Genomic DNA, 26,278 nt, shown 5'->3' on the forward strand with positions numbered 1-26,278 from the left:
ATATATTAGAGTCTTGCCACAAAAAAAAAAAAAAAAAAAAAAGCGTATCCTTATTTGACCATTCTGCTCTCATTTACATTCCACTGTCTGGCAGTTGAGGCTAGTGTGCCATCATCTATTGCGATATGTTACAACAGAGATGCAATCATATTGTATACAGCAGCAGGTTAAGATTAAAACACAAGCAGAACTCAGCAGTGCAACAGCAGCACACTCAAAAGCTACTTGCGCTGTGAAACAGCCAGAAGTCAGAGCACAGCACAATAGCAATGGCGGCTGCCTCATTATATTAATTCCCTTGGGCCCCCTAGATGTTGGTGTTAGAGATGGAATGAGGGTATAAAACCAGACAATCCTGGACTACCAATCCAATAATTCTTTTTCTTCTTCTTTCAGAAGCTTTTTATCTTTCTTTCGCTATGTGGGGGCGGGGGAGCCGTGGTGACACACTCACCATTTGACTTCAACCATTTTTTGGCATGAAGGTAACTTTCCAACATCCTTTCATTGAACAGCATATAACCCATCGGTTCAGAAATTACCACATCAACACTCTCAGGCAGGGAGATCTCCTCAATTTTTCCAGACAGAACTGTGATCTTGTCAGAAAGGTTGTTGCTTCTCACCAACAGCTGGAGGAAAAACAAAAGCATACGGAAAGTGTTGACTCCTTTGATTAGCAGAATTTATATCAGAGATCTTTAATTAGCATTAAACCACCCATAATGTAAACCAACTACCTCGTTCTATTAATCAGACTAAAATAGAAAGGTAACGTATTTTCCCCTGCTAATCAGAATTTCTAAACACTGAGGCTCACTGGAGCAAACTCCAGGAAATGCATTGTGTGGAATCAGCAGGTGACAGTACAAGTACTGTTGCCCTGTAAGAGATAACTGTAATCAATATCTACAAGAAAAAATATCTATCTATCAGGGAAAGATGGCTATTTTAATTCAATACATAAGATTACAAAGAAAGGGTTTCATAATTCTCCAAATTTTTAAAAATTCTGTTCTTGAGGGAGTTACATAGTCATAAAAGGATGAAGAAACTCAAGTGCTAAAAAGTTGGCAGTAAGTAATTTCTAAGCGTAAATGGCGCATATTCACATAAACACATTTAAATGGGCCAGTTCGTAGAGCCAGGATACTGGAGATTTATCCAATTCTATGTGCATAGTGAACCTCGGAGCAAAATGTTTAATGAACAGAAGAAATGGACCTAAAATTTTATATTCAACCCAGCAAGTTATAATGGAAAAGAACAACCTTTTCAAAGCCTCTGTATATCTAGACATATACCTATGCATATCCTACTTGGCTGTGCTGTACTCAGATATACAGGGAAATATCTAAACCTCTTATGTTTAAATAAGGAGTAGAATCTGGGCTATTCTGGCACAAACTTATAAAGAAGCAATTATTTCACACTAATTTGAGGTGTCTGCTGGAAGACTCTGTAAAATGAAGCACCCTTTGCAACAGCACAGTAGGAGATTTGTATTGATGTCCAGAAATACCAGGAAAAACAAGTATACGCAATCCAGTAAGTAACAGAAAACACTCACTCACAGATGTACTTGCGCTGGTATGATTGTAACATCAATAGAAGTGCACAATTACTTCAGCAAACCTTTTCCAAAACAGACTGGGCCTTAGGTAACAGCGATCAAACTTATGACTCATTCTAACTAACGAAAGACGGACTAATGTTATTAGCTAGTTCACTGAAATGTGAATATGCTAAAGCAGTCAGTAAAAAACTCAACCCAGAACAACGTATAGAAGAGACCAGAATACTTCATAAAGTCCTAATAATTTTATGTTCCTATATCAAATATTTGAATTATTTAGCTTCGTTCAAATGAACTGAAATGCTATCTATTAAATAACTTCTCAATACTCTCCAGTGGAATTGTAGCACCTTTTCTGCTTATAGCTAACCGAAGCTGTGTGAACGATTTGCATTAAAGCTTGAATGATACGATTAATCATTTTCAGCCATAACCTACCAATATAAACTACATGCTAATATGATAAATAAAACCACTACAGAAAACAAAAATAATTGTATGCCAACATGCTATCAATTAGGTAAATAACATTTCTGCTTCTTTTGCTGAGAAGTGTTTGTATCAATTTCTAAGAACAGGTTGACAGATTTTGGTTTAAAAGATCTTTATAACACAGACTATGTGAGCAGACACATGATGTGATTTCATTTTGGAAATGAAATTACCATTTTTCTCACAGGAGAATTCTGAATCTAAAAATAGCTGTCAAATAACAGCTCAGCAGCAGCATGGATGTGCAAAAGCAAGAATCCTAACTCATTTCAGAGCGACAGATAACTCACATAGTCCGCTAGAGGGCAGCAGAAAATTACAATACCTCTATCACATGCAGTGGAGATGCTTGTTTTAGGAAAATTTTTACTTTTACTGTAAATACTAGGATGGAGACAAACAGAAAAGTTTTTTCATTGCTATTTTGCATTATTATTATTATTACACAACTTAAAAAAAATCTTCAATGTTTATTTGCTTTTCTTCCCTTAGATACAACAAAAGCAAAGAAAACTCTAAAAAACACTGTCAGTACTAATCACCCCCTTTAGAGTGTAGCTATGACTTGGTAAAGCTAAAGTTCCCTGTGCTTTTGGCCTTCTGAATCTTAACACAGGTAGAAGGTCCATTTTTAAAAGGAATTTAGCCTAGGTTTTGGCTACAGAGTCTCCGGGAACAGAAACCTCTGCTTATACACACGAAGTTCTTCTCAGTGTCCCACCCATACGCTCTGATAGTGGTCTGAAGAATCAAGGCAATTCTGCATCTGCCAAAAATCTCAGTCTGTGCTCCGAGACTGTCAGGAAGCCAAGGAATGCCAGTTCAAGCAAGTATTTTTACATGCATATCTGAGACAGACTAGATCAAGAAGTTGATTTATTTCAGGGAGATGATAACTCGTTTTATGGCAGCTATTTTTTTTTGTGATTTTTACACCTGTTTAATTAGAGTTAATTAATACTTCATAGCTAGCTGGATTGGTGGCAATTAAAAGCAAGTTTTGAAAGTTTTAAACATCTACCTTTTTAAAATTATTTTTTAAACACAACGATGACTTTTCTGAAACTGAAATTTACCACGCATTGATGAACTCTGATTGGTGGCTCATTATCACATGAACAGAAGCAAAAATCAATTAATTGACATGAAATATCGGAGAGCTACAGTCTCACACAAATTCCATGCACCTCTTTTCTACAAGAGTAACATTCTACATAAGTAATAGAAATAATTTGCAAGAGACACAGAACACAAGCATATTCTATGAAATGCACATAAAACACTGTTATCTTCTACTCCCAGGCACTATTAGTCCAAAACTGAGTGTATAAATAAATAAATAAATAAATCACTTTGAGGAGGCTATATGGAGGAGGCTAAACATCTATAAACTAACTCTTTGTCCCAAATATTTCTATCTGGTTTGAACTGAACTTATTTCTGACAGGATTATTATGTTAATTCACCCTCTGCAGCACGTTCATGACTTGAGGGTTTTAAACATAGAAAGTTATTTCTGCCATCAGCAATATGACTTTGGTGCTCAGACAGGAATATTGGGCATGCCATTTAAAAAATATGCCTTAAACAAACTCTTCATCTCTTATACGGATACCCCCAACGCATATCTTCATCTTGACAGCTTGCTGTTTTTACTAATCTAATTGGAAGCTTCTTTTCTAAATATTAGCAAATTTTGTGTCTTTAAAAAAAAAATCTTATTGGCAACTGAAGAACAAGCAGCTAAGGGTGATGGCAGTACAGTTTTTTAATTCAGTGCCTTTGGGAATCAATAGCAAATCTGTGGCAAAAGGAGAGGAGGCATATCTGAGTGGGTGTTTTAACAATGTTTTCACCTCCCACACGGTTTTTCATAAAATCCTGCAACCACCAAGTTATGGTCAGCAAATTGTGTATGAACAAAAGGAGCAAAGTAGTTTCAATATTTCATGGCTTTAGTGAAGGAAAAAAAAAACCCAGGGCGGGGGGAAAATACCACCCAGTATCTTATAATTTTGTCAGCGACTGAAAGGAATGTGTTATTTTCAACAGCCACACTCTCTTGAGATTCTCTGGGATTTCAGAAGACTTTGAAAGCAGGGCAAGATTGCCGTGAGATGGATGATAAAATTGATACTTTAAAATAACATACAAACAGTTAAATTTCTATCTGGTATATGCATTCACTTCAAATGAGCTGCACCAGCCTGCCACCAAATGTGCCCATGTTGGTGTTCTGGCTATTTTTTCCTTTCCTTCATGGCAGCATTCACAAAAATTAAATGCTCAAAAGCCTTTTGTAAAATAGTAAGGGTTTGTTTGACAACAAACAGATGAAAACAGATCTCTCTAATACACACAGGTAAGCAGAAACTTCTCACATACATCTCTCCTCATGAAAGGTCCAGTTTTATATCCAGACACAGCAGATCTCTCACCCAATGAAACAGAGAAACAAAAAGAGTCACAAAACCATTCTGTAAGCCTAATAAACGATGTCATGGATCATACAAAGCTACGAAGCCTTCTTACTGCAGCTAAAGGAGGCATCATGCTCGCAGGCTCTCCTCCTGCCAGGGCACTTCAACCGCCCCGACACCTGCTGGAAAAGCAGCACGTGAGCTGTAGGCAATCCAGGAGACTCCTGGAATGCATCGAGGATAACTTCTTAAGGCAGGTAATAGACAGCCCTACCAAAGGGGATGTGATACTGGACCTGATGGCCACCAACGCAAATGAGCTAATCGGTGACGCCAAGAGTGGAGGCAGCCTGGACTGCAGTGATCATGTACTGGTGGAGCTCACAGTCCTCAGGTACACGGGTCAGGAGAAGGGTAAAGTCAGGACCCTGAATTTTAGGAAAGCAAAATTCCAGCTCTTCAAAGAGTACTCAACAGGACACCCTGGGAAACTGCCCTCTGGGACAAGGCAGCAGAACAGAGCTGGCAGATCTTTAAGGACACTTTCTGTCGAGTGCAAGAGCTCTCGATCCCCAGGTGTAAGAAATCAGGAGAGGAAGGCAAGAGACCAGCATGGATGAGTTGAGACCTGCTGGTCAAACTAAAGGGCAAGAAGGAAATGCACAGGCAGAGGAAGCAGGGACAGGTATCCTGGGAAGAGTATAGGGACGCTGACGGGTTGTGTAGGGATGGGGTCGGGAAGGCCAAGGCACAGCTGGAGCTGAACTTGGCAAGGGACACAAGGAGTACTAAGAAGGGCTTCTACAGGCGTGTCAGCCAGAAAGGGAAGGTCAAAGAGAGCGTACTCCCCTGATGAACACAACTGGAAAGCTGGCAACAAAGGATGAGGAGAAGTCTGAGGTACTCAACAACATTTTTGCCTCAGTTTTCACCGGCAAAATCTCTTCCCACACCTCTGGAGTGGGTGGACCCCAAGGCAGGGACTCGGGGAGCAAAGTCCCTCCCACTGTATGAGAAGATCAGGTTTGTGACCACCTGAGGAAAAATGAACATACGTAAGTCTATGGGACCTGATGAGATGCCTCCCAGAGTCCTGAGGGAACTGGCTGATGTTGCCAAGCCACTCTCCATGATATTTGAAAGTCATGGCAGTCTGGTGGAGTTCCTGGTGACTGGAAAAAGGGAAACATTGCACCCATTTTAAAAAGGGTAGAAAGGAGGACCCTGGGAGCTACCGACCTGTCAGCCTCACCTCTGTGCCTGGGAAGATCATGGAACAGATCCTCCTAGAAGCCATGCTAAGGCACATGGAGGACAGGGAGGTGATTTGAGACAGCCAGCATGGCTTCACCAAGGGCAAGTCCTGCCTGACCAACCTCGTGGCCTTCTATGATGGAGTGACTACCTCAGCGGACAAGGGAAGAGCTATGGATATTGTTTATCTGGACTTCTGAAAGGCCTTTGACACGGTCCCCCACAACATCCTTCTCTCTAAACTGGAGAAATATGGATTTGATCAGTGACGTGGTTGGTGGACAAGAAATTATCTGGGTGATCACATCCAGAGGGTAGTGGTCAACGGCTCAATGTCTGGATGGAGACCAGTAATGAGTTGTGTCCCTCAGGCAACCGGTGCTGCTTAATATCATCATCAATGACAGAGACAGTGGGATTGAGTGGACCCTCAGCAAGTTTGCAGACCACACCAAGGTGAGTGGTGCAGCTGACACACCTGGGGGACAGGGTGCCATTCAGAAACTATTGTCTGTGTTTGTGAAAAAACGATATCCAATAGGTAGACCAGACTAACATGAAATTAAACAATAGGTGACACTACTATTAATTCATAATTCCTTTGAATGCTATTCTTTTCAGTGTAGGGAAACAGCAAAATAGTGGAGAGGGGAATAAATATTACGTTCCTTGGACTGTAATAATGAGTTGCATTTTAAAATTATATATATTCGGAATTAATCTTCTGTTGTCATTTTCAGCTTAAATGCAAATCAAACTTGTCTAATGTAAACCTGTATGAGCTTCACTGGAATTATGTCAAACATATAGCAACCATAAGAAAGAGGCTCACATCTGTCTAGCTTTTCTGAACAGCTTAATGAGGCCATGGAACAAAACAGAAATGCAAGTATACTGCAAACCAATCAAAAAGCCACCCAACTACTACACATAACACAGTGATAGAGACACGAGATACTCTCCAGCAAATACCTAAAATAAATGAGTGGCCAAGCAACAACAGTATGTTTCCTAATACAGCAGCTTCTACGAATTTTCCCTCCAACAGAATTTTCAAACATTATACTAGTGCACATCTATAAACAGTACAGTTTTCAACACCGTCAAATAGGCATCTGACTCCTGGTAACTGAACTGTAGTGCTAAATTTTTAATATCATTCTTTCAAAATAAACCTCCAACCATGAAGAGGAATTTACTGTAAACCCAACAAATCTCTCAGTAAGAAGTATTACACCATTAATTTGCATTGTTCAAATATAATTTCCCTTCATTCAGTAGTTCGTTGTATTCATTTCAAGTATTCTGTATTAAAATAGAAAAAAAATAAAAAAAGGAACAAGACTCGTTAATCTCACATTCAATATTATCACACAGACCTGAAACAGATGAACAATACAATAAATCCATATAGAAATGAGAGAAGAAATGGATGGAAAGTAATGCTCTTCTCTTAATCCAGATACTTGATAATCCATACTAATGAAATCCCACTGTCGAATATTAAGAGGTGATAAATAAGAGTACCTAAGGCTAAGCATCTTTATACTCAATAAACTTAAATTCTTAAAACATATTATGTGTTAATAGATTAGATGATCTCAATACAGTTCACGAGTAATTTCACAAGAACTTATGACTATAGAAGTCCATTACATTTCTTATGAATACTGAGTACCATTTGGGAAGTAGACGGAGAAGGAAATGACCAAAAATCTATGAATTATCAAACCAAGACTCTCACGTTTTAGCCAGTATTTGCCAGTATCTACAGCTGCTTAAGGTTCTTTACTTCTCTTTATCAATCATAGTTTTAAGCAGTTTAGCATTTCATCCACCCCAAGAGAAAAGCAATTCAATTTCTAAAACCAATGGATCAATGCTATTTCTCTACCAGTAAGTTGCCAGGTATATCACTCACATTTACATTGCATTAAAAAATACACAATATTTGATACACTACAGATGCAGCATGTGCGATTTCACAACTAGTGATTTTGCTTACTTCTGACTGGAGTCAAGTTCAAACCTGTGACCGAAAACTTAAAAAAAACAAACCACATTATACTCACTACTACACAGTACACTACTATTAGGAAAAGCAAGTTCTCTTTTGCTCTTTGTGTTATGCTTTCATAAATAAAACTTCTGTCTATTGTGAAACAAAGACACTGTACAAAATCTTATCTGTTTACAAAATCCTGTGTGAAATAAGAACCACCCTCCACCCTTCCGGCTGAGAGATACCTTCCATATATTAACATTTTTACTATTTTTGAAAGGTCTGACAAAATGACAGACATCAGAAAACACATCCCTTTAATTACAAAGAATCTTTCTAATTATTCAAATCATAATAAGAAAATAGAAATGTTCTTTCAGTACACATATGCCATGTCAGGCTAGTACATCATCACCAATTCCAAACTTAACACAGACATAAGAAGAAAACATTTGTCAATAGCAACACAAATGAGGCAGAAGTAGAAAATGATTGTATGAGAAAACATTTTTCCCAAATACATAAATTAATGCAAAATGTGTATGGGGAGATTACTGAATCCCGTATTTAAACTGGAATGAAAAATACAAATAATTTATACATTAATAACTACTTCTATCTGGAGAGAAATGAAAATGTCTAATATCCACGTTTTTCTTCTTTAAGACCTAAACAGATTATCTCAATTTCCAACAGCAATGCTTTTTCTTCACAATGTTACAGTTGACAATTGGTGCTCGCCAGCCTTCACCAAGAGCAAGGCTGGATCAGGACATACAGGAGGAACTTTCACTGAACTGATGAATGCTCACTGTGTGGACTTAGAGGAACTATGGACTCCTAATGTTGCACATGGACATTTACATTCTAGACCAGTACAGCAAAAAGAAAAATTAACATCCAGATACTGCAAACTTTTTCTAGGTATGGGATGAAAAATCCTCCACCTCACCACTTTTCACCCTCTTCCACATAAAACTATTTCTAAAACTCAGCTAGAGGTGATCAATATTGACAAAATTTATAATGATAATGCTCACACTTCGCCTCACACATTCTGATGTTCACCTAAATTGTCCCTGGAGGTATTTAAAAGACGTGTAGATGTAGTGCTTAGCAATATGGTTTAGTGCTGTTTTTTGTCAGTGTTAGGTCAATGGTTGGACTCGATGATCTTAAAGGTCCCTTCCAATCTCAACAACTCTATGATTCTAAATAAGCAGAGACTGTGAGAGGAAAACACAGAGATTTTTGCTGTTGCTGCTATTTAGGATTAGCACTTTTAAGGACATGAACTTCTCCTAAGGCATTTAGTTATGAATACCACTTTGAGTGCTTAATTTTTATTTTTTTTTAAATGATATTAGAATGCTTAGTAAAAACAATGCCTGAAAAATATCTTTTAAAACTAAGTGCATTCTTTGGACATGTCCTCTTTAAACCCTAAGAAAACAGTTTTGTAAGAAAGACCTAAATGATCACACTTAGCAGGAGACTAACTCAACTGCCTGATCACACAGATGTTCAAGAGTCTCAGGAAAAAAACACCTAAATGGTTTTTTGCACATGAAAACAACATCTAGTTTATTCTTTTTTCCTTCTGAAAGTAAAAAAAGTTTAATCACAGTTATGACCATTTTTCACAGAAACAACAATCATACGGTTTATTTGTGACATTACATTACATGAGAGCATTTAGAACACATTCAAAAATTACCTTCCAAAAACCGTTGCCCATTAGAGATCTGGCTTCTTACAAAAATCACACTGAAGCCTTCAGCCTTTTTGAGGCGCAGTTCTAGACCTCTCAACATTTTCACTCTACACCATTCTAACACTTGGCTCAGGTGAAAAACACTTACCTCTGCATATTTTGCCATTGAACTGGCTTCAACAGCATAGACTTTTCTAGCTCCAGCCTGCACTGCAAAAAATGAGAGGATTCCTGATCCGCAGCCAACATCTAGGACCACCTTGAAAACAAAAGGCAGACCAAAAGAAACAAAATAATCAAAAAGTCGCTTCCTGACACCTCTTTTAACTATGTGAATTTTCATAGCTGTACGCTGCATTTAGTAAGCCTGGCATTATGCAAAAATATCACTAATTTCACTTGAAAAAGTGAAAAGGCTTGTTAATGAGAAATTTTCATGCCCTTAATCGTTATTTTAGCAGCAATAGCTTATTTTTAAAAGACTGTGGACTATCGTCATGTGTAAATACATGGTTATGGTTTGGAGGCAATAGAATTTTTTTAACCAAGATTCTTTAGGAGAAAAATTTGAAAAACAAGTGTAGTCTGAATACTCTGGGGAGGAGGGAAGACATGTCAGTAATAGTCCTTCGAAGGACTACAGAATCATATCTTCTGCATGAAATCTTGGATAAAACCAAACTACGTAGCTTTGTTCCAATATTGGTTCTGCTTTCTGGTGTCAGTATTAGACATTTAATTGCACTGCTTGATGTGGTCTCTCAAAGGCCCTCAGTTAAACGTAAATCCCAAAGCCTCATTTTCTCCATCAGTCAGGTGGCTCACTTTTTGCAAGCCAAAATGTTGACTGTAAAATGTAGTTATGAGCCTTTTTTTCATACAACCAACTAAAACACTTAGAAATCCCCCTTTTGGTTCCATAACAATTCAAAATCTAAGACAAAGTTTTACTAAAAAAATTAGTGAAAGCTTTAAGGCGACTCCTTCTAAGAGTAAATATAAAGAAGTATATGCAGGTAAGAATTAACTTATTAATGTGAAGAATCCAGCCTCAGATTCATTAGATTCTGAATGAGTTCTTATTCTTTTAAGCTTCAGTAGACACAAATGGTCAATCCAAGCACCACTCCCACCATGTTCTAAAGTAGCTTACCTCTGACAGTGTTTGAATTTATTACCAAGAACCCTATCAAGGGTACAGAATTCATTTTTTCCAGCACAACTCAGATAACCAGTTGTACTTTCTCATACAGCTATTTTATCAAAAACAAACAAGGCTTAGAATTAAAAAAATAAATACACTATCATCGGCTATCCCTTCACTACAGGCAAAAGTGTTTGTATCATAAATCACTACAGAATTTAGGGAAGGAGGCAGCAAAGGTAAAGAAATATATTAGGGGGATGTAGAGTAGGTAGGAAACATTAAGACAAATAGCAATTCAATGAAAAATTTTGCAATAATGGAGGTATTAAAATAATTATGTCCTTTTTGCCTTTTTTATCTCTTCATTGCCATCATTAAATGTCTCTGTCTGCCTTATAGTTTCTGGATGTAGAATAAATATAGTTGCCATATTTCCAACAGATAAGTCTCAGCACAATGGGTTTCTCAGGTTCTCATGGGAAAGCATTTTACTGCAATGTAGGTCGTTCAATTTTTTCAGCTACATTTATTCTGAAAATTGCCATTTCTCAACAGAATCAGGAAAAAGAGAGATCATTTTCTAGGTGGGTGGCCACCAACACCCAGCCTGTAATAGTCTTCCTGCTAGGTACGCTGAAGAGAAGCCAAGGCACCTCCAACCATTGGAAAAATAAATAAACCAAGAGCAAAAGCAAGCAAGCTGTACTACTGCACAGCAGCAAGATTTCCTACAGAGGCAAGGAGTATGCAAAACCTGAATTCCTTACCGCGTGCCCAAAAATGGAATGGATATGTTACCTACAGAGATAAACCTGCCTTTTGTATTATAACATAGGAGCATCCTATTTGGCAAGAAGCCAATGGCAAATAAAACCCTCTTGGCGCTGTTGAATAAAATAGAGAGGAGGATTGTCTCAGGCCTAAAAGAAATTACAGCGACTGGAACCTATTTGCTTCTTTTCTGTGAAAATAAATAGTTAACTGTAGTTTTTAAAGCAGCACAGTTTACAGCAAAGAAAAATTATCAGCTACACTTGAGTTTATTACTAAATTTAATTAATAGTTAAAACATAACAATCTTAAAGCAATTCTGATAAATTTCACACTTACAACTCTCCTCATTTGGCCATAAATACACTACACACTTAAAAGGAAATGTTTGGTTGAGTATTTGCTTATATGTTATTAAAGACTCTACTCTTTTCTGTGATGTAGTAAAGCCATTTGTGCTGGTGTGAGCTGAAGTCACAGGCTCCTTTTAAAAGAAAGTGCACACAGAAAGATGAGAGAAAGGAGAAAAGACAAAAAAATTACAACAAGGTAAAAAAAATAAAATAATTGCAGCTTCATTTTCTCTATCCTTTTTTTTTTTTTTTGTAGTCTGCTGCTCAAACATCATAAATGGAGCTTACATGGTCTCAGCTGACATTTGGAGACCTAGGAAACATTCCTGATAGGCTGTTGCTTACAAACTGCCTATTTGCTTACAGAAGGTCACATGCGGTCTAATATATTTTTTGCTGGTTTTTATTATTTTATTAAGAGAGGTAAGCAGTGTAAAGCAAGATGACACAATGTCCAGCGATTTAAGAGCAGAAAGAGATAGGGAAGGTAGACCTGGACAATGCACAGATAAATTCAACTCAGTGGTGACTAATATAACTGTGTGGAAAATATGAACTGTACATGTACCATCCAAGTTGTAAATGAATCATCATCAACAGCAACAAAAACAAAGAGCCTAAGCACCACTATGAATTGTTTGGTGAAGATCAATACTCAATGGACAGATGCAATCCCAGGAAAAAAAGTGAAGATTTATGAGAAGTACAGTAAAGAATAACTAGGAAGTTAGAACTCTGCAACATAAATAAATTGTATGGCATTGTCTACTCTACCATGCATAACTCCTGCCAATCCTTCTCAAAACAGGTGCTGCAGAATTACTGGTGACACTGATAAAGAGGGCAAGAATGATAACGGGGCATGCACAATTTCTTCATACAGAAAAAGACGGAGAGGTCTGAGAACACTGACCTCAGAAGCACGACTACAAAAGAAGAGACAACAAAACTTGATACAATGGAGGAATGATATAAAGAAAATTAGAACTTCAATCCTCCTTTGTCTCACAACATAAGAGCAAAATGACAGAATTAGAAAGCTGATAAATTAAAAATCTCACTAAAGGAAATATTGTTCCACATAACCTGTGATTCTATTATGGAATTAAGGGTGCTGTATTAAGGGTGGAATCAGAAAAGACTGTGCATGGGGACTGGTCCTGTGACTAATTGCAAAATAAATTTAAAAAGTAAGAAAAACATTGTAAAATGTACTGGTCCTATGCTTTGCATTTCAAGGAGCCTAAAAAAATGAACTTAGAAAACAACTTAATCTGTGGCTGGGAGGCAGACTATCCTAGATCTCCCCAGTGTAAATTTTCTTTTGTTTTTTTTTTTTTTTTTTCCTTAAGTATCTGGCTTGGACAATGTGAGAAGCAGAGGACTAGATAAAGAAGTAAAAAAGTAATAATCTGTGTTATATTTGTTACAGTAGTCTTCAAGATCTATGTACATATTTTAGAGATGAGTTTGGCATCTGAAGTTGTAAGTTCCTGCATTGTTTCCAAATCTTTGCCTTGTACAAATGGAGTCACAGCTGCCACTTACGTGCTTGCTCAGTTCATAATGACTGTGGGGTGCAAAAACACTCAGTGTAGACCTCCATGAAAGAGACAAAAACTGGAATACTTTTTCAGGTATTTGCAAAAGACTACATGGCACAATAATAAATACACAGTCAACAGTTAAGATAAGGAAACTAATATTGTGTGTGAGCTCCAAGATGCCAAATGGGAATGATTAACAATGCAAAATGTGAAGAAACATTTATGTGTAGGTTCCCACATTGTCCACAGAAGACAGCAGAGGAATTTGTAGCCCATGTTTGGATCCATGTTCAGTGCCATTCATCCTAACAATGTACCACCACCATCATGGATTGTCATCCACGTGCTTGACAGTAACAATAATATAAAGCACACGTGAAATAGTATATTCATGCACAAAGTCCCAGGTGAGAAAAGGCTCTGGTCTGATCAGTGTTTCTTTACAAGATAAGTTCAATTTTAGAGCTTAAGCAGCATACTGGAACATTTAAGACTCTTAACAGAGCTTACCTTGTCTGTAAAATCTAGGTAGTTCTGTAGGATAGCTCTGTGATAAGTGGCTGTCCTCACAAAATCCTGCATCATATTCTGCTGTTGAGATAGACAGCCATAAAACTAAAAGCAAAGGAGGAGAAGAAAAACAGAAAAAAGATAAAGCCCATCTTCTATCAATCTTACCTTAAATTACTTCGTACTTAAACTACCAAGGTCCTGACCACTCTCTGAATAAACCTAAGCTATCTTTCTAACTGACCTGGTGACTAAGGTCAAGCAAACAACAGTAACTTCAATTTCACAAATTGGCACTGAAGTTTCATTACCTGAAAATATTGAGCAGCGGATGCTTCATCTGTTCTCTGACTGAAAACAGAGTTCTCCTTCTTTTGGCTATGGCATCCCTTCAATGCATTTGAAAATGTGTAGTATTCTGGAAAAGAAAAACAGAAAAGACACAAATGTAGCAAAAAACACAAGGACAGTAAATCAAGATAAACATCCAATGACAAGATAAGAACGCATTCAGTCACATTTGAGAGGAATGCTTCATTTGGCTTATGATGTTCATAAATACACAGCAAACACTTTCAAATTTCATTAAACAGACAAGAACTGCTGCAAAGATCTGGCCAGCATTGAAAGGTTTTAAGAAGTACCTGGATGCATGCGACATGTTGTCGAGGAGTCTCCATTCACATTACCTAAACCCTACAAGTATCTGTGATGGTGAAGTCTAACAGAGCAATGGCCGAACATAAGCCTCAACCTACTACTTCAGGTTAATCTACACTAACCCAAGCTCCACACAGAGAATCACCTAGCGTTATTGTGAAATGCATGGATTTGAGTGAGGAGGTTTACAACCTAGAATAAAACACTCAAATTTAATTGGCCTAAAAAGCCAGGCTGAGGAGCATGCATCTTCCTTTAGGAGCAGTCTAGCTAACAAGGTCAGAGTTATAGCCCTTTGGCTTCTGTGGACAAGATCACTTCTGACATTAGGTAAGTAACCGGAAAAATCATGTGGACCTAAAAAACAAATAACCAGTTCACACAAGGGCTTTTGTCTCCATCTCTTAAGATCAAACCAACCTCCCAAGCATAAAGTAATTCCTTGATGTCCAAAAGAAAGGCACATGCCAGCAAGTGGAGAAAGTATCGAGAAAAAACACTATAAGGAAAAACAGTCCAGGGGGAAGCATAGATGACAACAATAAAATCAGGGATGGAAATCTTGCATCTTCTGTTCATACAAAGATAAAAGAAGACAGAGAAATCAGACCACAGCCCTCTCTGCTAAACCAGAGAGACAGGAAACTCCTGCAACAGTTCACAAATAAAAACAACAACTGCCTGAAGCATCTAAGTGTGCTCTCAGAAGTAAATGCTAAGTGCCCTAATCATTTGGAGATAATTCAGTAATTCAATACTTTGAATGGCCTTTGAAACAAACGGTCTGAAGATAACAGAAACTAATTATTAATAAACTTCTCAGTACAGTTAACAAGGAGAATTTCCCTCATCATTTCAGGAAATTTTGAAATCCTCAAAATAGACATTTGATTGTGCTGATTCTTTTCCAGTGCAGAAAGCTGGCATATCCAAAAGGGAAGAGACATAAAAGATAGCAAATTACTTTCCCTTTAGCTTTGGAAATGAAGACAAGCTCAATTTCAGGATGTTTGGGAATGAAAACAAAGATCCATGTTTACACAACCCAACATGAGCACGGTTGCTGCAAAGTTATCTTTAATGGGCCTAAAAGGTATTTTTGAGTAGGGTCTTGACAGACACATCCTCTGTAGAAAATACTAAATTATTAGAAAAAGTGTATAATAAAGACAGCATGTAATTCAGCAAAAGCATCATAATTTGCTATTAGTGTTATTCAAGATTTCCAGTCTTTATACAGCTAGAAATCACTAAAACTGGAAAACTGGATGGAAAAAGCTCCACCTTTGGGGCAGTTGTATATTGTTTCATCTTAAGAATGTCACACCAAAATTGTGACAGGCAGCTATATGTCCTCAGGGAAGTACAAATCAATTAAGGGCACAGCCCGTTGAACCTCTGGGCTACCCCACACAACAAAGTCCACTTGTAAGCGTCCAGAGTTCAAGCCATTTCTCTCAGTTGAAATTACGATCAGTCTAATGCATGCAATGAAATAATTTTGTTGAAAGCCTGGAACAAAAGCTCTAAGAAGCATCACAGCATTAGTTTGCTGTGAACGAACAGGTCAGTTTAACCTTACCCTAATAGAAGACTGTACGGGTGGCAGAAATTGTAAAACACAACTCACCAGCTTATTCAAATGCCCTTCATCTGCTGAGGAAATCTGATAGAGAGCCGATCTGTTGCCACTCTGCAGAATATTCCCATGTAATTTCCAGGTGGGAGAAAGTCCCACTTTGTTACTGCTGGCCTGTCAGCTCCAGTGGGAAGAAAACGTCACATTCAACATCTGGATTTGCAGTGATATGAGGGTCTCAAAATAATTAATTCTCTCCAGAAGTATTTGTAAATTACCATGAAAATATACAAATGCCACCAACATGCCACTCCCACACAGGGATGATGGTCAGAATGAAACAGTAAGTGACTGGATCATGACAACTAAAGAGTGGCCCAAATTACAGACAATGCCAATTTTCTGCTGGAAGATGCAGAAATCAGCTTAAAACAGATCAGTCCCCCTGTTCTTTCTCTGCATGAAGAGACAACACCAGAAAAAAAGTCAGACACTGGACAGCAGAGATTTTTTCCAGGCCATCACCCATTGTCTTCAGCTTCTCCCTCTTTTTTTTTTTTTTGTCCTGTCTGAAGGTAACACATGATGGCATAGATTTGGTGACATGCTTGACTCCTTTCTTTTCTCTTCACTCTTCACACTTTGTTTTCATACCTCTGCAGAGACTTTTTGGTAGCTCAGAACATCTTTGGTGTCTTTGGCATCCAGGAATGAGAATGGATTTCAAAACTACACCACCGTAAGAAAAACTGGAAAAGCTTGCCTAGAGAGGTTATGCTGTAGAAGTTTTTATCCTTGGAAGTTTTCAAAACATAACTGTGCAAAGCCCCAAGCAACCTGGGGCTGAACCTGCTTTGCAAGGAGGCTTGACCAGATGACCATATGAGTTCTCTTCCAACTGAATTATTCTTTGATTTTATGAAAAAAAGTACGCTATCCTTGTAATACAGTAGTACTTCATACACACATAATACGCTTGTTGCCAGAGCTCTCCAGAGTGCTGTCAAATTACAAAACTAGTACTCACTGAGTTGAAGGGTACATCAAAATAGAAAGAACAAGAGGCTGACACAGTTCCTCCATAATCTTTAATAATGGACCTCAGATGCCCTTTACATTTTCCTAAGATCCTGCAAGATCACAAGAGGCTCTGGCAGACTATAGAGGAGAAAAGTGTCCCATTTCAATCATCAACCTCAAGAAAAATACAGAATTAAAATCTCTACTAAATGGCAGCAAAGATTCAGCAATAAAAATAAGAACAGCATTAGTTCTAGTACATCTCAATGTTGTCACAAAATTTAAATCCCAAATCCACGTTCTACGCTTTCATCAGTGGCTAATTCTGTGAGAAAAAAACATCTGAGCATAAAAATAGAAATATACGTTTAGTTGCTGTTGTTGGATGGGAAGTGAAAAATACACTCTAGTGAAAAAAAGCAACAGCAACCAGGAGCACTGATTTTCAATTTAACCATGAAACTTAATGATTCCACCTTTGAGAAATCCTCATAGCCTTGTCTGATCCTGCACTGACTGAATAAATATACTGCAAAAAGTCCACCTACAGCACAAATTTGATCTCCTTTTTTTCATATGTTCAGTGGATGTTAGTTTATCCTCGATATTTATAAGTAAAACATTCACCAAAAATCTTTTAGTTGCTTCTACTTACTATTTGAGGGAAATTATAGCTAAATAGCTACAAACCAAAGACCAGGTTGTAAGGAAGGAATTACTGTTGCAGATGTGAATTTGGGATTTTGTTTTTCTTTTGAATGCAAACAGTCAAAGGATTCTAAAGAGAAATCTCTTAGGGAATGCAAATTGCTTAGGAATCATTCATAACAATTGCTACCAGTTTCAAATATTGTCTAAGAGTTCAGATACACGTTCAGGGCAAAATGCCAAATAATAGACCTTTACCATCTAATATAGAAAAATGGAATTATTGCGAACACAGTGCACATGACACAGACACAAGAAATAAATTCAAAAGTAAGACCTATTGAAGCTTTAAGAAATTCTCCCATATAAGGAACCCCCTACTATGCAAAAGAGAAACAGGTTTATCTTTCTTTAGCATGGACACGTTTCTTCCTTTGTAGACTGTCACAGAAGAAAGAAAAGAATTTATCTCGAGTCTGTTGTCTAAATCCAGCAAGTCTATTTCCTATATCCAACAACAATTTACAGCAGCCTGTCTTCTCTCCACTGCATGCAAATACACTAAGCTGTTTCCTTCCTGTATTTTCTGTATAGGAACTTCTCTTCTTATTAGCCAATAACTCATCCTGCTTGTGATACGAAAAATAGCTTTACCAGCATATTGATCAAGGTCCTTGAAATAAAATTTAATTTTCATCTTCCTAAGAATCTGGGAACTTAATCTGTCATATGTAGAAATATACCCAGAACTGATCTTGGCTTTTATGAAGGCTGGATTTTCTTCTTTATTTAAAGTAAGGGAACCAGAAAAGGATCTACACCAAAACCAGTTTGGCTCCCTGACAGGCTAGAATGCTGGTGGATCACATGCTTTGGAACTCTTCATTTTGCAACTAGGAGTCAACCATACAGAACTGAAAGTCAGTAAAATATTTTTCAAGAACAGCCAAACAATATTTTTTGTTAATCCACAGCTCTATATTCTGCATCTAGCACTCTATATATCTTTTCCTTTGCTGCTGTAAGGAATTGATTTTCTTATCTCGGGGAACAATCAGGTAGGCTCCTCAGATCTTCTACCATCTTTTCAAAAGCAAACTCAAGTATAATGCTTTTTTACTGAACGGTGTTGCCTAGTAATCTGAGTGTAGTGTTTCAAATGTGACCCCTTCAAAGTCTTCTATCCAGTCCTGAGAGATTCCTTCTGTTACCTTGAACAAATTATGCAGGGTTTTTGCCTGTTTGGTTCATCTATAAAGAAAAAGGTGCTGCTTGCTTATAAAATTTTCTGGGCTATCAGGGGTTATACTTAAACAAAAATTCATCTGTCCTGTAAAATCCAAAATTAATGTGCTTGGGGGGAAGGGAGGGCACAAGTGTTTCTTCATGAAGTGCTTCTTTATGCTATGCAGAGCCATCTTCTTTCACCCTCAAAACCCTTTCTTTTGCTTTATTGTCTGAAAAAACTGCAAATTGGGAAGATGGCCATGAATCTTCTTGAATGGTTTTGGCTGCCTTCAGAGAAATAACTTACAGTTTTCACTGACTGAAAAACAAATCCGTGTGCCCCCACCACCCCAATCACTTAATTTAAATCAATCTAAAGTGTTCCACTAGCAGGTTGAAAAAAACCTCAAAACTTTACACGTGTTAACTCCACGTTCCAAGAGTGGCAAATTAATGAATCAAGGCTTTAAATCGTAACTCCTAGAGTGAATTTACTCTTTCCCGTGCATTGTAAGACCCCCAATAACTACTCCAACAAGAATGACCTGATGTTCTTGAGGACAGAGGTAAACAGACATTTATTGCCTTTTGATCTATACCCTTTCATTATCTCAAACCCCCACCCAACTCAAAACACCCCCAAGACCCACAGATGTTTCTCTTTCAAGGAGCCTCATCTGGATGTTGTTCTGAAAATAATGGAAAATATTTGAATGAAGATCACTATGAGTATGCAGCCTAAAAATCAGCTAAAACTGATTCCTATGATCAAAGATAACAGGAACATCCTTCGAAAGAGCCCTGCTTCTGGTGTCTCTTTTGCACTACTCCCTTCCCAAAAGGGAGAGCAGAAGCCCCAAGCCCCTGTAGCACTTCCCACATGCACATTCATACTCCGTTCCTGCTAAATTGTCACTCCCATGGTCGCAGTCTGCATAAGCAGAACCGCTGTACTGATTTCTCGTTACAAAATGCTTATCCTCAAAGCAGAAGATACAGACACACAATCACAAGCTATTAACATTGTGCACCTCACCCATCTGCTCAGAACAGATGGAGTCTCTCACTGCTCCGAAGGGGAAGAGGGTGGAGAAGGAACAAAACAAAACAAAAAAAAAGGCTCCAGTAATAAACATGGTTGGTTGTTGGGGGAGAAAGCAAAAAAGGCAAATGAACATATACAGAATAAGGGAAAGAAAACTCAATGGGGACTAAATATCCACAAACTCCACAAAGCAGAAATCAAAAATAATGCTACTTACAATAAATCATTAAATAAATATATTTTACCAACAGCTGTTAGATTTTCTGATCTGAGATCAGTGTAACCGCCATAGAGAAGACTACTCCCACATTATTTTGCATCATCTGCTGCAGGCTACTATTAAAATGCAGTACCTACATTAAGCAGTAAATTTGGCCTGTAATTGATGAGAGGTGTACAGTCATAATTTTGACCACGTTTGAAAAAATTAATGAAAGTAAGTCCATAACTTATCACAAGACTATATCAAATGATCAGACAGGTCAGGCTGTCTGGTATTAACAAATGGCACACAGTCTTCATTTGGAACAAGAGAAGTGCAAAATACTTAAATAATAAAATGCCTGCTTTGCAAAAAAGTGAAACACGCAGAAAAAATATAGTAAGCTTATCAATGCCAGATTACCATCCAAGATGTCTAAGACTGGAGTATTATCTCCAAATGAGGAAGAAAATCTTTTTGCTTCTATTTAGTTGTAGGTATTAGGTTTCAGAAATTTACAGTGGCACCTATTACAAGTACCCCAGTAAAATTCCGACAGCATTTACCACACAAAAGAAAAAGGTCCCAGAAATCCTTGGGTTTACACCACTTTGATAGTATTTATCCGAAATATTTTTCTCTTTATGTTATACCTTTCAACCATTTATATAGCTTTTCATTGCCATAAAACCACCAGATTAGACTAATGGGATTCTGTTCATTAAAACGAACAACTCTTTTACTAATATTTCAATCGGCACTAGACCATGTTGTTGCAAACATTATTGAATATTAAATCACAATTCGCAGACGAGGTCACTTAAAACAATGCTACTTCACAAGTGAATTTCTGCAACCTTCTTTCAAACTTTTTTTATGAGTCTGGATTTGTGCAACGGGAATATTTTGGCCCAAAAACACTAGTGGGTGAATCATTTCAAGTGTCAGCACAGGAGAACTAGATGCTTAGAAATTCGATCAGTGAGCACTTCATCAGCATACAGGGGACTCAATCAGTTGTGTGTTTTTACAGAAAACATGACTGATAGCCTTGTGTCATTCCACATCAGGAACTGGAGGTCACATGTTCCAACTCTCATTATTAAGTTTCCCAAATCATACTTTTTCCAAAGCAAAAAACCTTTTATATTTTCAGCACCAGTAATATATGCTTTCTTTGGTAAGCAGAAAGCAAAATACTGTATCACCCCCAAGGTAAACATCCTAACTAAAATTTATTTTCTTCTAAGAGAACATTCCACCCATTGGTAAGTGATTCACATTGATATAAAGCAAAAATGAAGCCAAATTGAGAAAACAGTCAGTTATCATCAAGAAGAATATTAAAGGAGTACCTTTAATTTCAAGCTGCAACCACACTCCAAAGAAATGTGAACTAGCAGATGCGAAAGCTTCCCCCACTGTGTCAATCTCACACTAAAAATGTTACCAAAAGAATAGTCATGATTTGTGAAATGGCATTATAAAGTATCTAAATATAAATGTTTCACTTTCTTTAGAACAGTCATTACGCTTACATTAGACAACAGAGAGAGAAATGCGGTTTTAAGTTGTAGTCAAATTTACATCAAGGTTATACAAATTATTGCGATATTGCAAAACTTTTGAAGTTAAACTATACTTTGGGAACTATTAAACTAAGAATGATTAGATGTTTTCTTTTATTCTTCCTCAAAGGAATGGATGATTTTTGTTTAAACAAGCTTCCTCAGAATACAAATTACACTTTAATGAATCACAGAATCACAGACTCACCGAATCACCGAATCACAGAATGACAGGGGTTGGAAGGGGCCTCTGGAGATCATCTAGTCCAACCCCCATGCCGGAGCAGGGTCACCTAGAGCAGGTTCCAGGTGTCCAGGCGGGTTTTGAATGTCTCCAGAGATGGAGACTCCACCGCCTCCCTGGGCAGCCTGTTCCTGTGCTTTGCCACCCTCAGGGTAAAGAAGTTCCTCCTCATGTTTCGGTGGAACTTCCTATGGTCAAGTTTGTGCCCATGACCTCTTGTCCTGCTGCTGGGCACCACTGAAAAGAGCCTGGCCCCATCCTCCTGACACCCGCCCTTGAATATTTAGAAGTGTTGATAAGATCCCCCCTCAGCCGTCTTTTTTCCAGACTGGAAAGACCCAAGTCCCTCAGCCTTTCTTCACAAGAGAGGTGCTCCAGTCCCCTTTGTGGTACCCTCTCCAGCAGTTCCCTGAAGCAAGATTATTTGGCTCAGTATAGTGTAATTGTTGAGTTGGATATGGTTGATGCAGGTGGTTCACTTGTGTCTTCTAGTTTTAAATAGCCAGAATGCTGAAAGTCTTGGTACATAAAAAGTCTAGCAGTGCTTTGCGAGAGCCTCTTCTGAACTGGTGGCCACAGATGTGGCTCACACGAAACTACTATCTGGTAGCACTGAATTAGTGGCTCTTAATTTTCGAAATACTGCCAACATTTTCTAAGGCATACCTTGCCTCACTGGAATGAAGTACGGTCTATTTTAAACAATTATCCACCCACCCATTCCCAATCTCTTTCACTCTTACCAGAACACAAGACATTAGAACTAAAAGGATTTTTAAACACTCTGAATGATTGGACAAATTCCCAATACAAGCATATTGCCACCTTCACACAGAAATGATTCTGCAATATTGTAACTTACAGGCAGGCAGATCTAGCAGTACTCAGATCTAGCAGACAGAAGTAAAAAAATCTAGAAATTGAAAATCCTTCATATAGTAATCTTTTCTAAAATGGTGGGAAAATTGTGCTAAATTACTTGCCCATAGAAGAAAAGAAAAAAAAATTATCAGATCGAGATCGTATCTGGAAAGGCAAACACTAATATTAACTAGCAAGAAAACAGCCCAGAATAATTCCAATGAAAATACCAAAATGTTACTACTTACTAAAAAAACAGGGAGAAGCGATTGACCTTTTTCCAGGCCCCTTTATTTTGTCCTCCCAGGAATCAGACTCAATCAATACTTTAAAATGCTAATGCTAAAATCATTCCCACAGAAAAGTTCCAGGAAAGCCTGGAGAAACAAAAGGTACCGAAAATAGCGCTGTAATTGATTAGGTCTTGAGTTTCCCTTTAGATCCCACCACCTTGAACACACTCAGTGAGTCAGCTCAAAACACCACAAAACTTGTGAATGGCTGCCTCTAACGGTCTCAAGAAAAGCAATGGCACAGAGAACCACAGAGTGAGACAACGGCAAACCCAGAGGTTTGAACTCAGAGACTAACAGATACAGACACAGCAGAAGGCATGCTCAGCGGTGGCCTTCTCTGTTAAGGTTTGCAAACAGACCAGCAGTCTCCAAAATCACATCATGCGTATTTGTTCTTGTACATCACAGTCCCCAGCTCCAAATTATTTTCTTTGAAAATATTATTATTTTCTTATACGCACTTAATTCTGTTGAAGCCAAACAGGTGAAACTGATTGCTGTCTATTCCCAAAGCCCACCCAGTGTTTGGGACAGCCACATAAATGAATTAACTCAGGGAAAGCATTTATGAAGCTTTAAGCCACTTCGTGACAGTGGAGTAAACTGGAATATGACACAGAACCAAAGTTTCTGCCCCAGAGATGAGAAGTTAGGGATTACAATTGTGCATGTAGTATGCCCTAGAATTCAAAACCTGTTTTTTTAAGTCATTCCGGTAGTGGAACCTCCTACTGCTCTTTTGAGACTAGCAAATGCTGGACTTCACAATCATTGTCAATTGCAGAGGTCAATGCATTTAGTAAGTTCTCCTCTCAACAATTTGCACCTCATTGTTTACGCAATAAAACTCTGCAAGAGTTTCAAGCTGCAAGATTAAAGACATTTGTGAATTTAACATCTTTCTAAATTAACTCAAATAAAACAAGATTCAGCTAACCAAACTCTACTATTTTTGCTTTTCTGTAAAACATAATCACTACATTAAACAAAAACTGGCAAGCAACCAGAGTCATTTGGTCCTTCACTTCATAGAATTTATTATTTGACACAAATTCTTAGATTTAAAAAGCTGAACAGCTTCCTTGCAACCTGTGGGTCTTGAGGCATATCAATTAGTTGTCCCCACTTAGAGCACTTTGGTCTGCATGACTGAGTGGTCTCAGTACACACTAACTGGAATCCTTCTGGATGAAATTAAACCAAAACACGTACTCCAGGAATAAACTTCGACAGTCAATGGTCATTTAGTCGATATGACCAGACTAGATCTAGTTCAAAGTAAACACACCCTCCATTCTTGCCTCCTTCCCAAAGAGTACAGTTTGCATGCCAGGGCCCCAGCACCAATTGTTCTGTTCTCCAAACTTGTTCCTTCTAGACTGTGTGACTTGCTAATGGAGTCATAGCTCATTAGATCCATATGCCATTACATGGAATAATAATTTTGTGGAAAAAAATCACCATAAGACATACCATGTTTCTTTGCTTGAATTATACTGCAGTAACAGCATTTACGTTTACACATATAAAATTCAATGAGTGTCTTTAATACATTTCGTATCTCTCTCCCTCTCTCTGCAGACACACACATTCACATGTCTCTAGCTCAGTTCTGCATGTGGAGATCCACAAATACTATATGCTATAAATAACTCAAAACTATAAATAATGCTTTTTTCTCTCACCTGCTTCTATGTACGTGGCACAGCTATTAGAGCTGGCAGACAACTTTCAAGGTAAGTTGTGCTAGTAAAACAGTATCTACAGACACCAACTATTGGCATGTCCAATGCCCTGGATACACTGTGAAAGTGGCTGGAGACCAGGGTTATGAGGTTTAAAAGAGAAGAAAGAAACCTGCATTCTACCACAACCCCAAAAGAACAATTCATCCTATGATCATGAACTAATTCTGTGCTAAATTAGGCAGGCCATTTCCACCAAGGAGTAGAGCTACATACCAAGTCTGCCACAGATGAGTTATAGACTGGTTGGTTGGTCTGTTACAGATAAATGATCTTTGTTTTTAAAAGAAAAGCCTGTAGGCTACTAGCTTTCATTTTTATTGCCTGCTTGATCCTACTCAGATGTTTAACATATGTTCAGCAGGAAATAAAAGATACAGTCCATGATTTATGACTGTCTATGCTGGAACCAGAACAGCAATTCTCTGTGCGGGCACAAGCAGGGCATGATTTTCCCTCTCCCCCTACTCCTCACTCTGCATCTTGCTCTGCCTTCCTAAAAGACAGAGGACTTAAAAAACCTGAGGCTTTTACAATGCATTTTCATAACTAACACTTTTAACGTATGAAAAATGATTTGTCAGTCCATTTTTTAATAACAGCACTATTTTTCTTAATTATACACACATACACATTTGCAAATACATAACACTGAGAGTAACACCTACACTTCTACACAGCAAACAACAGCAGCTTAGCTTCTGCTCTATAGCCATGACTTTGTAAAAACATACAACTTTCTCAAGCCTAGATGCTATTTGATATACTCAACATACAGAAGATGGTACCAGCAAGCTATTCCTATGGCATGGAGAAGTAATACCCTATAAGTAACTTTCAGTTTAATGCAGCACCCAGCACATTCCATTTGATATCCACAGGTTTGTCATTTAATCTGAATGGACTTTACCGTGACCAATCCATTTTATTCCTGTCGTTTTATCAAGGAGTTGTTGCACGAACTAACAGGCCATTTCAATTTATTTTCTCCTGAGTTTTAAGGATGGAAAAAGGACATAAAACACTCAATTTTGTCATGTTAACAAGCAATCAGAAGTAATAAATTGAGACTTATCTATACCGTTCCTATGTATTTCCAATATGTGGTTATAGAAAGAAACTAAACACAAATCACCAAGGAATATAGCTAAAGAGAGGACTGAATTTACCACTTAATCTTCAAGGCATTCCTCTCAGGAAGAATACTAAACTGTACAGAAATTAGATGAATTTTTTCCAAATACTTGTTTATAAAGGCAGGGAAGAGCACTAAGAGAAAGTTATTTTGCCTTGGGATCCCAAACTATCAGTACCTTTTGGAATCAGAACCTTCCTAGATAGGCACGACATGGTAGAGACTGCAGAGCAAAAAGTACTGAAAAAACTTCCCTGACTCC

General features: G+C 37.9%; 1 protein-coding gene across 1 annotated transcript in view; it reads right to left on the reverse strand.

Annotated features, from left to right (window-relative positions):
- LOC141736018 (histone-arginine methyltransferase CARM1-like) overlaps nucleotides 1-26,278 on the reverse strand; it is a 69,000-nt gene that overhangs the window by 17,602 nt on the left and 25,120 nt on the right. Inside the window, exons 3-6 of the mRNA XM_074569625.1 lie at nucleotides 14,098-14,204; nucleotides 13,787-13,891; nucleotides 9,607-9,717; nucleotides 455-632 (exon numbers count right to left, since the gene is read on the reverse strand). Coding sequence (XP_074425726.1) covers nucleotides 455-632; nucleotides 9,607-9,717; nucleotides 13,787-13,891; nucleotides 14,098-14,204 — 501 coding nt within the window. The remainder of the gene's footprint in view (nucleotides 1-454; nucleotides 633-9,606; nucleotides 9,718-13,786; nucleotides 13,892-14,097; nucleotides 14,205-26,278) is intronic.

Source organism: Larus michahellis, chromosome Z (genome assembly GCF_964199755.1).
Source record: "Larus michahellis chromosome Z, bLarMic1.1, whole genome shotgun sequence".
NCBI lineage: Eukaryota > Metazoa > Chordata > Aves > Charadriiformes > Laridae > Larus > Larus michahellis.